A 16213-nucleotide genomic window follows, 5' to 3' on the forward strand; every position below is an offset into this window, starting at 1 on the left:
GACGCTGATGCATCTGCCATATGATTTTAACGGAGAGCACCTTAAAATGTCAGCAGGGTTTTGTTGAAACCCTGAGCCTTAACAGCACTGATAAGGTTTTCAGGAGTTACTAATGGTATGATGTTTAAGACCTTGACCTACAGCCCATTGAAATAAATGGATTTGTCTGTGCATTTCGTGGGCTTTGGTTCAATCTCTAAAAAATCCCTTTCCACTCTGTGTATGTGAATTCACCTTCATTTTGCCTGCCACCATGAATATTTTTATGCACGCTTAACAGATTTATTCATATTAAAAGCACCAAATTGGAATTTTAGGCAAGGGTTGCAGATTATTTGTAGCATTCAAATTATAATTTAAAATCATAAATATATTGCATTTTCATGGCACTGTTGCTTGAGAACAAGCTAGAGATCGGAACTCATCATGAAGGCTAAGAGGTAAATAAATGCCTTTTGACTGCTGAACCAGTTAAGATAATCATGAGACACAAGCAGGTAGAGAAATGTTCACTTACGTTCTTGGGAATTCACTTGTAAAAAGTTACTCTTGTCAGGAACGCTTTGGTTGTAGGAATTTTGGCTTTGAAAGGTCCCTGGTGTTCTGGAGCATAGATAGAGTTGCTAAAAAGGACTGATGTTGTAACAGAGCTTCAGTGAAAGGTTGGAAACTGTGGGGCAAATCAAGCTACATGGTTCGTGTCAGCTGAAATAAAAGTTACTGATGATATGAAAAAAGACAAGTAGGGCCTGTAGTTGGTTCTGGCTTGAACTTAACAGAAACACATATTTTAGATGGAGGGTTTATTTTGATTTTACATGACTTTAACACACAAAACACTGGGGGCAGTCAGCTGTCAGCACACAGCAGGAGCTCCCACCTCCTGCCTGGCCACGTGAAATAGTTCTCTGCACTCATTGGCAGTAACAGCTACAGAAGTGAGACTTAGTTTTAACATTGTAGATACATTAGTATATGCCAAACAAGGTCCTAAATTTTACATGACTTTCATATGAAAATTGGCACGATGTGCATTTTACTATGTTACTATGAAATGCAGAAAGGGATTCCTACACACATGTTGTTTTCTTCATTGTACTATCACAGGAATAATTGACTGTGAACATGCTGGTCCTAAACTAATCTTCTGTAAGTTATTAAGATGTTAATGGTAGTTGTATCATATCATCCCATGAATTCTAGTACTGCATTGTAAGAGCTAGTAGAATATGGACGAAAACCAGTAATTATGCAGTTGGAAGGGCTTTTAACTGTATCTGTTATCCCAGTGTGTCTTGTTGATGTTTGTATCTTCAAAGTTTTGTAAAAATGGACATCAGGCACTGCCACACACACTGCCTTATATTGTTGATTTGAATAGAAGGAGATTTACACAGGATTGGATTACATAGTTGTTAGTTGTTAGAAAGAACCAGATCTTGCATGCCTCATATACCCAGATCTCACGTGTGAATGGGGGGATTCAGTGCGATGGCATTTGTTTTGAAAAACAGTATTTGCATTGGCTACTGAAATGGATGCAGCAATAAAAGTCTGGGGATAATAGGGAAATGTCAGGAAGGATGTTCGTGCAAGCTGCAGAAGTGCTGGAGGAAATGAACAATAAAACAATCTATTTCCTATTTTAAGGGGTACCTTAAAGGTATGGTACCACTGGTCTCCTCTTGCATCCCGCAGAAGTTCACATTCTTAAAAAAATCAGGTCCCACATCCATGGAACATGATGAGCAAGACCATTAATGTTGTAATGAGCATTTTGTGCACGCAGGTAAGACCCCTTCTGATTACCTTATGATATGTATAGTTCTCTAAGAATGATGAAATCCTGAGGGATAAAGCTTTTGTGTTACTCTTCCCTGCCTGCCCTGCCCCCCCCCCCAAAAAAAAAAAAAAAAAAAACCAAAAAAAACAATCCAAAACAACTAAATGAAAAACAAAAAAAAAACCCCACCCCACAAAACACCAAATATTTCTGATTCTCTTTCCAGCTTTTAGGCTATACATCTTACAGGGAATTCATCTGTTTCCTTATCTTCTACTGCAGAGAGAAGGTCTATCCTGTTCTTGGATAAAGCGAGGTCGAATGTATCATTGCAACCGTTTCATATAAGCTCTGCCATATTTTGGTCACTGTCTAAATCTTCCTTTTGCTCTGTTCATTCTATGAAGGATAATCCCCTCTTAGCAGAGGACTCCAGTCTGGGTGGCAGCAAACGCCTGAGCAAAAGCAATATTGACATCTCGGGAATCATGGAGGATGAGAAGCCAAGGCAGCCACTGCCTCGGAAGCAGAGTGACTCATCCACCTATGACTGTGATACTATAACCCAACATCATGCTTTCCTGTCTAGGTAACTAGTGTTTGATGACTGAGTAAAAGAAGTGAACTTGCTATTGAATGGAGCCTGTCAGCATCAGAGCAACAGAATAATTTCTATTGTTTGTGGTGTGTTTCCAGAGGTTTGCTTGAAGTCCCTTATACCCCTCAAAGAAAACTAGATACAATGGGTCTAGTATGAATGTGCTCACGTGGAGGCTTTTTATTTAATCTTTATTCAGTTGTGAGAGTTTTGAATATGCAAAACTGAATGCAGGTCATTCCATTTCTTCAGTGCAGCCCCCACAAATCAAGATAGATGAATGCTTTATAATTCTAAATTTCTGTTACATTTTTCATTTTAAATATTCTTCTGACTTCACTTAACAGCCGTTCTGTTATTCTTTAAAGAGTGAAATAATTGCTTTAGGTGCTCCCATTAATCTGTGAGCTATTCAGATCATCTTTAAAACAAACAAAAAATCCCTGCATAAACATTTGTCTTAAATGATGAGGAGGCTGGGGGAGGAGCGTTAAATTAATTGACTTTCCTGGATCCTAAGAAGCCTTTAAAACACAGATTTGATGGGAACATAAAGATTCCCTTTGTCTCATTGTTTCTGCCTGTTCTAAGGGATTTCGTTTTTTACTTACCAGAATTCTTTGTGCTTTTTTTCTTCTGTCCATCATCTTATTTCCTTTATTTTATTGGGAGTGATGCAGAGGGAGAAGTCTAATTGTGTGTTGAAGTTTCAGTTCTGCTACAGTTGAGTATACTGCAGACTTACTACTGTACTTCAAGTCTGGCAGTTTTGTTAGTAGCAGTTAAAGGTAATTGTGTTTTCTTGCTTTGATTGAATGTATTTTGCTTTGGTTTTGTTGACTGTTCTGCTTTTATTTTCAAACCATTGGGTTTTCTGGATATCGATATGTTTCCTCTGAGGCAGAATGGTTGGGTTTTTTGCTTGTCTGTGACTGAAAGCATTAAGACTTATTTTTGTCAGTCACTTTTAGGTCCTTGTATGGAAGGAATACTGTGCTATGTTTAAAGCACAGTGTTGGCTTGTATAAAGCACTTCAGACTTGGGGGATAATTAAAAAGATAAAGATAATGATGTTTTTTCCAAGCATTTTTTCATTTCTGGTGTATCTGACTTTAAACTGAAAGCTTTACATTCAGCTCTACTTAATCAAGCAGATAGAAAAGTGTTACCTTTCATTCACATTTTGGACTTGTCAGACTTCACACTGTTGCTAAGTTATTGAGGAGTAGTTGGACAAACACAGGCTGAAGATAGCAGAAAAAATTCCTTGGTAAGGTAAGGGGAAAAACAAATCAGACCAAACCATGTCATCCTCTGACCCACCCTGTACATAGAGAGAGATTCCAAGCTTTTGGATTCCTGTCTGAGACTTGCATAAGATCACTAAGACTTTTCCTCATGAGCTCCTTTTACTGCATTTTAGAGCTGGTGTGTCAGTGTGAGTAATGAGGTTACAAAGATCGCTCTTTCACACAGAAGTGTCTTCGTCCTACATGCTGTGGTTGTGTTTCAGTGTGTCTGCTTGTGCTTTTTGTCCATGGAGAGGTATCACTGAACTGCTGTGCCAATGATGGATTTAATGCTTGGCATTTCTTCCCTAAAGGGGCCCTAAGCCTGGTCCCCAGAGTTTCAGTTAAGAACATCAGGTTATAAATCAAGAATGTCAGTAGGTTCACCGATTGAAAGAGGGGCCTGGTCTCTTGGCCTGATTTGGGACCAGTCTTCAGGATTTCTGGGTTCTGATCCATGCTTGACCACTGATGCAGAGTGTAGTGTGCAGATAACTCATGGGGGCTTCAGTTACCGCTCTGGTTGAAGTCAGCATGGTCAGCATCTCTGTCAGGCTCTGCACGCTGTGAAGGCGTGTTCTGCTCTGTCGCTTGACTGGACAGCAGGTGTATATGCTACTTTTCTGCTTTTCAATGTAGTTATTGCATCTCCAGGAGAACTAAAGGAGGGGCGAGTCTTTTCTCTTGTCAGTGAGGGACAGGTGACCTGTATTTACCTCACGCATGTATGGCATGCAAAGTGAAAGTATTTAAATCACTTAAAGTTGTCTGTAAGCAGCAGTAATTTTAATCTGTAATAAATAATTGGAAAATAAGGAAATTCTAGTTCATAGCTCAGGAAATAGATTAGGACAATGCTTTTTATGTACCCATGGAACATACTTTCTGACTATAACCTTTTAATACCCTTGTCCTTGTACAACTTGAGTAGGTTAGAATTTGTAGCAGAAGTTTCAGAATAAACTTACATACATCTGTACTGCAAAAAGGGAGAGGAGGTAAACTTCAGTCTGCAGAGTCCTTATGTAACTTAGCAGTAAGTATTCTGTAGAATAATCTTAGAAAACCCTTGCATGTTGAAGGCAGTAAAAATACTGAATAGCCACACTGGAAATCATGATAAGTGGCTGCTATATTTGCAGTATCTGTCTTCAGTTCAAGCCCTATTGCATGGATCTAGATACAGATGCTAGAGCTTTCTAAGCAGCTTGTTTGGGGAATGGATTTTTTCTCTGAATGCCCTCTTCATTATTGTTGTATCAATGCATTTTCTTTGCTCAGCATCCACTCAAGTGTGTTGAAAGAAGGTGCAGACTTTCCTCCTGTGAATTCCAGTCTCTCAGAAGTAAACCTGGGCCGATTTGAATTTGAGGTGTCTGATTTCTTCCTCTTTGGATCGCCACTTGGTTTGGTGCTGGCCATGAGGAGTACTGTTCTGCCTGGCCTGGATGGTAAGCTTTCTCTGGGGGTTGAATACAGGCTGTTTAATGACCTTTGTAAACAAAGAAAATCTTATAAAAGGAGGTAAATAAAGGAGCCTACTGAAAGACCGGGAGTGAGGTAAGTTCCTTCCTCTAAAAGAGGGGAGGGCTAGTGTAGGTAGGTAGTGAGGTTGATGAGGGTTGTTCTGGGGGTATCACTGCTCACACATTTACAATAGTGTGTCTTTCAGTCTCCTGTTAATCATATATTCCATGTCATACAACATGAAGCTTACACGGATCACCAAGGATCAGTCCTTGAAAAAGATACCAAAAATAACATCTGCGCTTGGTTTGGCATTGCATCTTGTTCACATCTGGCTTCGTGGGTAAAGGTGGCCCCCAGGTGTGTTTGGTTGTAAGCCATTTTATCCTCTCTGGTAATAGAGCCTGGTGATCAGACACGTACAGGATTTTTTTGTTTTATTTCTAAATGCATCTGTTTTTTTCCAGTTTTTCAGTTAAAGTAGTAAGAGCTTACCTTACTTTTCAAAATTTATTTTGTGTTTTGACTCTCTGCATTGTATAAGGTTTGGATAGCACAGTATCGTCACAGGAAATGGTGTGGTCATTTATGAGGTGCAGGAGAAAAATCATTTGCAATAGTGAGAAGAGACAGCAATTCAGGACTCCCGGTTTTTTTCTTCTCAATTTATAGACTTTTGGGTAATTTCATTTGACTGAGCTTTCAAAGTCACTGTTGATTGTGGGAATAAACTGGAATGTAATATAAACTGAAAGTTATTTTACCTGCCATAATTACAAAAATTACCAAACCCATGTCTTTCAGACCATTAGAAATCTGATAGGATTTTTTCTGTCTTCGGGGTTTCTGCACAAGATTAGCAACACTTCCCTCTGAAGATGGGTGGGGGTTTTGCTGTGGGGTTTGGGGCAGGGAGTTGAGGGATTTTTTTTGTAGGACTTCATGTAGAAAAATCTGTTGGTGTTAATTTGTGCACATGGATTCAATTCTTTGAGCTAGAATTGATATTTTTGCAAGACGTCGTGGTTTCCATTTAATGAATTAGAATGGACACATTTAATCTGGAATCACATATGAAATAGAGCATGCATCTGTTTCATTAGGCATGTTTTTAGAGTCTTTGAGGAAAAATGCTGATTAGCAGATGCCAGTTACTGCACAGTAAGTAGAAAATACTGGCAGTGCAGTGGCAGACATTGACACATCTTTTCTATAGTCAGTGGTGGCTGTCAGCAGTTGACTGGGTGGTAAAGCCCCTCCAATCAGTCAGTCTCGATGAGCACAGATTAAATCACATTTCACTTCAAGGGAATGTACACATGTATTGAAAATTGTGAAAATGTAATGGAATTGTGGCTTTTTACAAGAGGGATTGCTCTGAAGTGATACGGTTTGTGTGTAATTCTCTGCAGTCTGAAAGCCTTCCCTTGGATGCTGTGCTGCATGTGAAAGCACTTGTGTGTTCAAAAGTGTGACAATTACATTTAAATGTCATTGTTGGCCATATAAACATGCCCTTTAGAAGTAATGTTGGATTCACATAGGTGAGAGTTGCCTTCATGAAACCTTATATTGTGAAGTAGGTTCACTGGGTCAGGGGAAGCTCTGCAAGTTGATCATACCTTTCCCTCACTGAAATGCAGGCAAAGCATGAAGAAGGTAAAAATGAGGCTACTGGGATTTGTCTTAGGTGGCAATTTTAAAAACAAAATAACTTACTGTATTTTGGCTTTCTTTGTCTCTCATCTGCCTCTTGTGCATGTACAGAAGGCAGACATATATAGGAAAAGTTCCTGTACAAGAAGTATTAGAAGGTGAAATTAGGCAACTGATTTAATTACATTAGGCACTTCCGTTATGTTTGACTCTGACAGTAAGCAGGACAAGAAAGAAAGAGTAAACCAATATACTACCCATTAGGGAAGGAAGCTCTAGTTTAGTAAGAGAATACCCAGTTTACTGCTTTACTTTATAAGCACTAGACCCCGAAACACATATGTCAAAGTTTTAGGCTTGCCAGAATATGATTTTAATTATAATGCAGGGCAGTGCTGTACCTCACAGAATGTATTTCACAATACTTGAGCTCTGCAAGAGAATTATACTTTCCTTGCAAAGAATTAATCTCTGCTGTGCTTAAATGCTCTCACACAGGTGACCTGTTTCCTTTTTTTCTGGCAAATACTGAAAAAATGCAGCTTGAAGAAAGCCATCAAAAGTAGTCTTGGATCTTTGAGGTCTTGCTGGTGTTTCTCCTCTGCTTCTCATGTGATGCAATTAACTGGAATACATGAGAGAATTTACTTAGTTTTCATAGCACAGTAAATAGATGGGCACATTTTGTGCCCTACTTGGAGAATAATTTTAAAAAAAAAAAAAAAGAGTACTTGATACTGGTTCCTGGAGAACTTCACAGGCAATAGTGTTTGCATATGACTGGCTTAATGGTGGAAAAGGAACAAAGGTGGCATGAAGTTCCTATTTATTTGATAGTGGGCAAGGGAAAGGATGCTGTGGTGTCCTCTACAAGCAGTCTTATTATCTCCCACTTTCTTTTCATCTGCTACCAGATGTGCTTGTTGATGCACAGAGCCATCCTTTCTAGAAAAATCAATGTACAACAGACATTACAAATAGGTTTTGGTTATCTTGCAGCTGGAAACCTAGTAATTGCCACTGATAACAATCTTAAAATGTTTTAAAAAGAGAGCTGGGAAGGGCACAACATATAACGCACAAAGCTTCAATTAATGCCCCCAGATACCCATATTGTTTGCTTTATGTGACAAAAATCCTGCAGAATTAAAGAGATGTTGCTTTATCCTCGGAGTGAGTCAGTAAATGGAAAATACAGTGCACACTGCATGTCCAAAGAAGAAAAAAGTTCATGGTTTGACAGAACTGGATTGTATATAGGTATATTCTTATTGGAAGATATGTCCCAGAGAATTTCTTGAGAGGCTGTGAGTATTGACATCTTCGTGACATGAAGTCTTCTAGACTGTTCAACACAAAGTGTGTGGCCCTCATGGATGTGATTGTGATTCATTATCATACTTAAGATTTAAGATGCCCAAGTACTTGGGCTCTGCTAGAGAATGGTATTTTCAGCTATCTCAGGATATCTTGAGAAGGTTTTTTTCTATGATCAATAGAAGGTTAATTGTCTTACTAGCCTGAGAAAAAAAAATGCTGTGCATGTGCTGTAGCTTCTATAGAACAAAACAGAACAAAACCAAGCATTGCGGTAACCTGCTCATGGCAATGCTGATACTGCAACTCAGTATCAATCTTTTCCTAAGCTATTAAGCTTAGAACTCAGAAACATCAACATAGTCTTTGTGAAGATTTATCCCTGTATACCGTTAGTAGCAGCAAGTACCAGAACGAGAATTTTTAAAGTCCTTCCAGCAAAATGGAGAGCACTTGAGAAAACCTATAAGAATATAGTGTTTCTGATGTAGCTCTTGGTGACTGTGACTGCAGCAGAGGAAGATGTACAGCATCAAGTTTGCTCATTTTAGTTTTGCTTATGTACAAATACCATGACTGTTGCTTTTGAAAATGAGAAAGTAAGTAGTGTGGGTTTAATTTTTCTGGGTTTTGGGGTTTTTTTTATTCCATGATGGGTGGAGAGATGTCACTTAGAGACTTCATTAGATCTAATATTCCATGACACCTTATATTAAAACTCTAACATCTTTCTTCATGGTTTCCAATTAAGCATATGTTTGGCTTGTGCATGGGAACAGTGCTGTGCCAAACATGTCTTCTAAGGAAGAACATCAGACATATTACTAGGTTTTTGTTACCACCACAATGAAAGTAATTCTATCAAAAAAACATTTAGCGTTTATTGTATAGTGCAGCAGGTTTGAAACCGTGTCTTGCTTACATGGAGTTCATGGAGAGCAGATGTAATATTCCCAAACATATTGTTTAAATACTTTTGTCATTCCTTTTCTCTTGTAGTTAATAAACTGACTGTTGTAACATGTAAGGCAGTACTATACAAACCATTCTAAGTTTAATGAGCCTATAATGAATTTATTTGCTTGCACAGGCAAGACTCAGTGTGATTGAAGTGCGGTGTGGTGAAAAGTGACTACACCGACTATTTTACAGACCTTGACAGTCTCATGTGATCACCCGTCTGGGTATAAGTTATGCTTCGGTGCTATGTATGACTAAACAGTCAAAAGAATGCCTTATTAGCTGAGTACGTGATTTTCAGATTTGCATTTACAGTTGCAACTCCAAATCCCCAGGAGCTGCACACCTTCAGCAATAATCATAAGCATGGCTTTACTGTTATAGTGTGAGCAACCTCATTTCTATGCGTTAGCTTCCATAAGGGTGACTTCAGAAATTGTAGTGCTTCCTGACACCTACCTGCTCCTGCTGTCACCTAGATTTAAGTTCTCTGTATGTAAGAGGCCCATCAAACCATTTTGCTGGTAAATACTTGAAGTGCTGAGCATCATAGCTGTAATGCTCAATAATGTATTTACAAGATTTTGAAGCTTCTTTTTCCTTCCTTCTGTGTTTCTCTGGCTGGTCTTCATGTCTGCTACATGCCTGCATCTCAGATTGTGATTTCTCTGCAGTGTAGTGTTCTTTCCATACAAAATAGCAAACCAGTTAAACTTCTTATGGCCAGATATATACTAGTCTGGAGTTTGCAGAAGACCATGTTAACCATGTTTCTGTATAGACTTCTTGACAATTGTAAAGGAGTAATACTGAATTCTCTTCCTCTGTCTCATTCTCATCCAAGTATGCCAGGTCCGTCCAGCCTGCAGCCAAGTGTACAGTTTCTTTCACTCTGCTGATCCCTCTGCCTGCAGACTTGAGCCATTGCTGGAGAAAAGATTCCATCTCCTTCCTCCATTCAGCGTCCCACGGTACCAGAGATACCCACTGGGGGATGGAAGATCTCACCAGTTAGGTACAGTGCCTGTTTTTATAGGTCTCCTTACCTGTTGTTCTCTTAAGCATTCTCTCTTTACACAGCTCAAGAGGATTTGAAATACCAGTGTGCCATAAACACCAGGGACAGAATGGCACAGACATATTTAGCAAGTGTGGAACCAAGGAAGATTACCAAGAAAAAATCATTCTTAACATACGAGCTTTGTGTGATACTACTTGTGTTAAAGAGGGGTTGGAAGGTGATACCGCTGCTTCAGTTGAAGTGTCACTTGCATACTACCATGTCTTTGACTGTCATTTTAAACAATTTATTTTTACAGTTAGTTGACCTTTTGCCTAGATCTCCAGATACTGTTTCTCTTTGTCACTTATGGTTGGTTTATTGAGGATATCTACTAAGACAAGTCAGAGCATTGGGCAAATTGGTTTTTGATAGCTCTTTTCCTAGGTAGGCTGCTAAACAATAGTTCTCTTGAGTAATAAATGTTTGAATCCAGAAAAGAACAGAAATAGACTGTTACGGAGAGGAATGAGGAAGACATGGATGAGCAAGGTGCTAGTAGAAGGAATTGTGCCGGTTTGATTTATAGAAAATGAGATAAAATCATACAGGTAAGAAGTATCTTGGCTTGTCATATTATGCAAAAAAGAAATCAATTAGTGTGTGTCTGTACTTGCATGCACATTAGATTTATTTTTGCTAGATTCAGACATGAATTCAGTCCTCAGTATGACATTTCAAAAGGCTTTTCAGGATTCAGAGTTTCAGGTTGGAAGCTAATACAGTAAAATGGCAGTGTTTTCTGTTTGTTGGAGCTAGAACTGTATCATCAGGAGCCTGTTCTGTGCAGTAGGATACACAGAACTCCTTTGTTTTATCTGCTCAAATATGGTGTACATTAGATGCAGATCAGTTTGGTTAAATCAGTGTTTGAAAAGCAACAGTGGATCTTGAGTTGCAGAAGGTTGGTTTCTAGGTGTTGGCTCCATTGAAACATGTAAAGATCTGGTTGTCTCTCAGGAACTGACTTAAGGAATAGCTGAGGTGGGGGACAATCCAAACTAGACAGTATGTGCTCTCTCCTCACCTCCATGTCTGAGTTTTCTTTCAATGGAAGTGCATTCCCTTCTTTGTGTTCTGACTTGGAGTTGTTATAAGGGCTGACTGTCCACTTGGAAATCTTGCTGGTTAATTAGACACACATTCTGTCACTGAGACACATCTAAGGGTATCTTGCAAACTTGAACCCTCCTTTAAATAACTGTCATAGGAAGAATAGTTCCCTTAGGTTACTTTTTGAATTGAAAACCTTGTGCTGGTACGTTTTACCAGCTTTGCTGGGTTTAAGTAAACCCTTCAGTTATTCTTGAAGCAGAGGCTTTATAAGTGATTTGGGAATAACTGGTGGTTTTTTGAGTTCCTCTAAGGTACTGGGTTAGAAGATTCCCCTACAGAACATGTGAATTTGGAAAACCCTGTCTGTTGGATGTTTTATAAAAGAAAAATTTCTGAGTGCTAATGATCAGCAAATGTTCCATGATATGGTTTTGTATTTAAATGTCTGCACGGAGTCAAATCATTGCCATGCTTTAGACCTAAGCTGCGTTATATTTCAATGAATGTGAAATCCTCCCAAATAAGTGGAAGTGCTTTGAGGTTCTCTTGGAATTTAAGGTTTTTCATTCACAAAGAATTCATTCTAGTGACTCTCATTTTTTCCCCCCTTTCTTTGATATCTGGGCTGTGAAAGTATTTCTTAAAATGAGAGCCTTCATGGTGTCAACTGGAATGGTAGTTTACTAATCAGTTAAGATGAGACCTAGTTACACCAAACTCTTAATTATTATACACTGCCCAAACCAGCCTTTTCTGATAATCTTGCATGTCATTGAACGATCTCGGTCCCTGTTTCTTTTCTCATAAGAGCTGATGATTAAAGTAAGAAGTAATTCTGTTGTCTGACTTTCCTGATAGGTGTCTCTGTGGAAAAAAATTCTGATTTGGAAGCTGCATGAAAAAAATGTACTACTAGAAATTCCACCGTATGATTCATAGAAACGGTTCAGCAATAACACAGCCTGGAGAACGTGATGAAAACTGGGGCAGGGAGCAGATTTCTATAGCTGTCTTTCAGTTCTTGCCAAGCAAATGAAGCTCTTGTAGCCAGCTGCTCTGTGCATAGGGTTTATCTTGAAGGTTTTAGTTTATCAAATTTACTTTTTTCATTGAGATTCAGAAAACATCTAAGACTTAAATGGCAGGACTTAGAGAGCAGGACACATATTTATCTAGACAATTGCCTTTTGCATCCAGCAGGCATCAATACTTACCATTAGGTCTGCCCCCAGGCTCATTCAGTTTGTAGTAATGTGGTATTGTTTGTGTGTGTGTTGGACCATTAAGAGTCTAGCAATGGTGAAAGCTGACTCTTACCAGGCTTGATTTTGGCAATCACAGAGACTTGACTAGCCCAGAGAATTATTCCTCTTCCTGTCAGTTACTTGGTCAGTTGCAACTGTATCTTCTTGATACAGGAATGATACAATTCCTAATGTGAAAGTGACGATATTATTAGGCTTGTTGATAAGATAGCTTAATAAGATAAAATGATTTGAGGCATTATTTAAATTCAGTTTTCTGAATGTATAGAACACTCAAGACGTTATATGCAAAGAGAAAGAAAAATGAGCAGAGATTAAGCTTAATATATGAGGTATCTTCAGCCTATGCACTGGGTAGATGGAAGGCATTGCACTTTTTCAGAAGTCACCTTTTAAGGGAATATTTATCTTGTGTTGCTGTGACATACAGACAAGTGAAAGTAAAAGAAATTGTATTGAAAGCACTACCAGACATACAGAGCAGGTGGAGAAAACATTTATCTTCATAACTCTTTCATCTATGGTGATTGCTGACAGAAGACATAGCAGTAGGTAGTGGTTCAGACAAAAGTGCAACTTATTAATTGATGGGGTTTTTTTCACTCTAAGGGTGAGGTACAAAGTTCACGTGATGTTACAGCCCAGAGAAAGCTGTGCTGTCTTTGACCTTTCATTGAACAGCAGCTTTCTCAGCTGCTGCCTAGCTGCCATTTCATAATCAAAGTGGTTTTGCAGCTATTGTAAGTGAGCCTTAGCTTTGTGACAGGTCTTTGGTCTACCACCAGTCATGTCTTTTGATGCTTACTAACGCGGGGGATTGAATTCCTTTTTTTGCTCTGCTGCTTATGACATGATACATTATATCTACTTGGGGGTTAAAAATATGCTTGTTATGTATTAATTCAAAACACCTGGATTCAACCTGTCCTACTTTTTAGACATTTGACATAGCAGAATGTAGATAAACATAATCTTCTTTAGTGTTTGAGTTTCGACCTTTCGACCTCACATTTTTACTTTGCAGCAGAATTGAAATAATTTCAAAAATTTTCTCTTGCTAAGTTTCATTTATAAGGAATATGCAGGAGTGCCAGTCTAGACTATGGCTGTTTCAACGAGTCTGCTTCATTGTGGATAGACAGAAGTTAGGGTCTAAAAGCACAGTACTTCTCCAATTGTATATGCATAAAATAAATTACTGTTAATTTTCTCTGGGGATGGTTACTGTGTGGCCTAGAGGAAGTTGCTTTGCCTCTGTATTGGCTGTAACTGTCATAATTATCCTAGATGAGACTCTGTAACATGATCTGCCTTTATTTTATTTCTTATAAAAACATTAATAATATTTTACATGATAGTAAATTTCTGTTAGTAGGATGAATGACAAGAACCTTTAGTGGCACTCAGAGCCGTGAGAAAGCTTGTTTTGAGTGGGTGGGAAGTAATCAGTTTCAGTTATTCAAATGGAAGGATTATGCAAGTAGACTGTCCTAGTCAAAAGTTGAGCACAGGGCTTATAGAAAAAAAAAAAAAAAGGATTACATGTATTTTATTAATCTCTAACCAGTTACTCTCTGTCCTCCCTTACAATTCAACAACAACCAGATCTACAGAGGTGAAGGCAGGCTGCTCAACCTGTTTGAAATAAAAATTATTCAGGAAATAGGAAACCCGCAAAAAATACCTTCCATTTTATTGATTTGATTACTTTATAGAAAGAAGGGTTACTTAGCTTAGAATAACAGTATTACAAAATATGCAGGTTTCAAGGCACCAGACCCCTTACCAAGGTGGTCTTAAGCTGTTCAGTAATATGGAAAAGGCTAACAGATATGCTGGATGTCAACATGTTTCTGTTCTGTGCAGTTACTTTTTTTACTTCTCTTTCCTTCTCCATTTTAGTGGGAATGAAAAACCAAAGCTCTTGCAAAATTATGATGGGGGTGGAAGGATTGGATTAGGGTCAGTTTACAACTGTGACTGTTTCAGCAGAGCAACAATTCAGAAGTAGAAAATTTATTTTTAACAACCCTTTTTATTTCCCTGAATCTTTTGGAAGGGGAAGCGGAAAGTATGCGTCAGAACACTGCCAATCATGAGCACTTCATGGAGATACAGCTCTCATTTATGGGATTCATTGCATTTTCTGTGGTATTTCCTGTTGTTTGATGTTTGAATCAGGATTCTGGGTCAGATAGACCCCAATGGCATGCAATTTGGCAGGTTCCCTGTTCCTCACTGCTTATGTCTGTGGATTCAGCTAGTCTCTTCAGTGAACTGATTTGCTGTGATATTTTAGGCCATGTGATTTGGGGTTTATTGTGAGAAGGAGCCTTGCTGTTCAGTATTTATTATGACATAGAATCAGACCTTTTACTTCTTTGTGCTGCTTCTTTCACTACAAAGAGCGTATAATACTTCCTCATCTTGTGCGGTAAGTAATAGAAAGCAGCACTGTGTTTTCAGTTGTCTGTTTTGCAGTCTATATATATAGTTTGCCTGAGACAAGGGAAAATAAAATTATCCTTCTATTCTTTTTACCTCCATTGATCTTTCCTGTAGCCGCACATAGCTTTCCTTACCGTATGATGTCAACGAGATTCCTTTGAAAGAACAGTACATTGCAGTTTATTTAATGAAAACTCAAAGCACATGTTCCCATGGAAACTACAATTGAACATCATCTGCCCAAACTACATACCCATCACAAAGTGCTAGAATATAGTTGTTCCTCTGATTCAGTTTCAGGGCAGCTCCTTGTGCTGCCATGCATTTTGATGGTGGTAGGGTATGCTTTCTCCATTTAGTCATGCTGTCCTATTCATTCTGAAGGAGTTTCATCCATGGTCATTAAATCTCATACTATTCAGGAAAATGCTCATTAGCTCTATATTAAAAAACAAAGACAACCCTCAACCACCAACAACAAAAAAACCAGCCAGAAAACCACACACACTAGTTTCAAAGCCATATTGTTCATCACATTGGGTTTTTTTAAATTATTTTCATTTCTGTAACCTGCAGGTGATGCTATCCACAGCCACAGTGCTCTGTTCCTTGAGAACAGCTCTTTGAACATACCTTTCTCTCAGGAGAGTCCTGGATCTCCAAACGCATCTGATCAGCCACAAGGAAAACCAAGGAAGTTGAGCTTGGCCAGCACAAACAGTGAAAACTCAGGGTCAACAGAAAGCTTGCCGTCAGCATACCTCACCAACAGTGAGTGAAGCCTGGTGCTGTGTGCTGTCTGATACAGCAACAACCCTTCCCTCCACATCCTTTCTGTGGAAAAGTTTATTCTGAAAAGGAGAATTATCTGCTTGGAAATTTGGGGAGAATTAGAACAGCCTAAGTTGCTGCAATTTTACATAACACAATTTAGCTTCCTCTTCTGTTTGTAATTAAGTAGATGAAGTAATGAAAGTAAAGTCACAGTTTTATATTAAGGTGCCACTTAAGCGTTTCATGCTAGCAGGGATTTAGAAGCATGTTCCAGGTATGAAGAAACATACCCATAATTAAAAGTGCTATAAATCACTATGTTGTCCTGTTACGGATTGTAACCGTACATCAATATTTAGTTCACTATTTGGGAAGCATTTGCAATTCTTACTCTATAACATGATCATAAAAGTACTAGTCTTTCACTGTACATTTGCTGTGGACCAGTAAGCAATGGGAATCAAACTGAGGTGATTTCTGCTTCCCAAAAATTGGATACAATAGAACTGGTTAAATTGCAGACAGTTAAGTGATGATGC

The 16213-nt window shown here is 38.6% G+C and overlaps 1 protein-coding gene across 2 annotated transcripts in view; it reads left to right on the plus strand.

Moving 5' to 3' along the window:
- PITPNM3 (PITPNM family member 3) overlaps positions 1-16213 on the plus strand; it is a 118243-nt gene that overhangs the window by 85176 nt on the left and 16854 nt on the right. For both annotated transcript variants that reach the window (XM_027780514.2, XM_055795803.1), the window contains exons 8-11: positions 2191-2372; positions 4953-5122; positions 9916-10086; positions 15477-15671. In XM_027780514.2, the coding sequence (XP_027636315.1) occupies positions 2191-2372; positions 4953-5122; positions 9916-10086; positions 15477-15671 (718 nt within the window). The remainder of the gene's footprint in view (positions 1-2190; positions 2373-4952; positions 5123-9915; positions 10087-15476; positions 15672-16213) is intronic.

The sequence above is a fragment of the Falco peregrinus genome, chromosome 2 (genome assembly GCF_023634155.1).
Source record: "Falco peregrinus isolate bFalPer1 chromosome 2, bFalPer1.pri, whole genome shotgun sequence".
Lineage (NCBI taxonomy): Eukaryota > Metazoa > Chordata > Aves > Falconiformes > Falconidae > Falco > Falco peregrinus.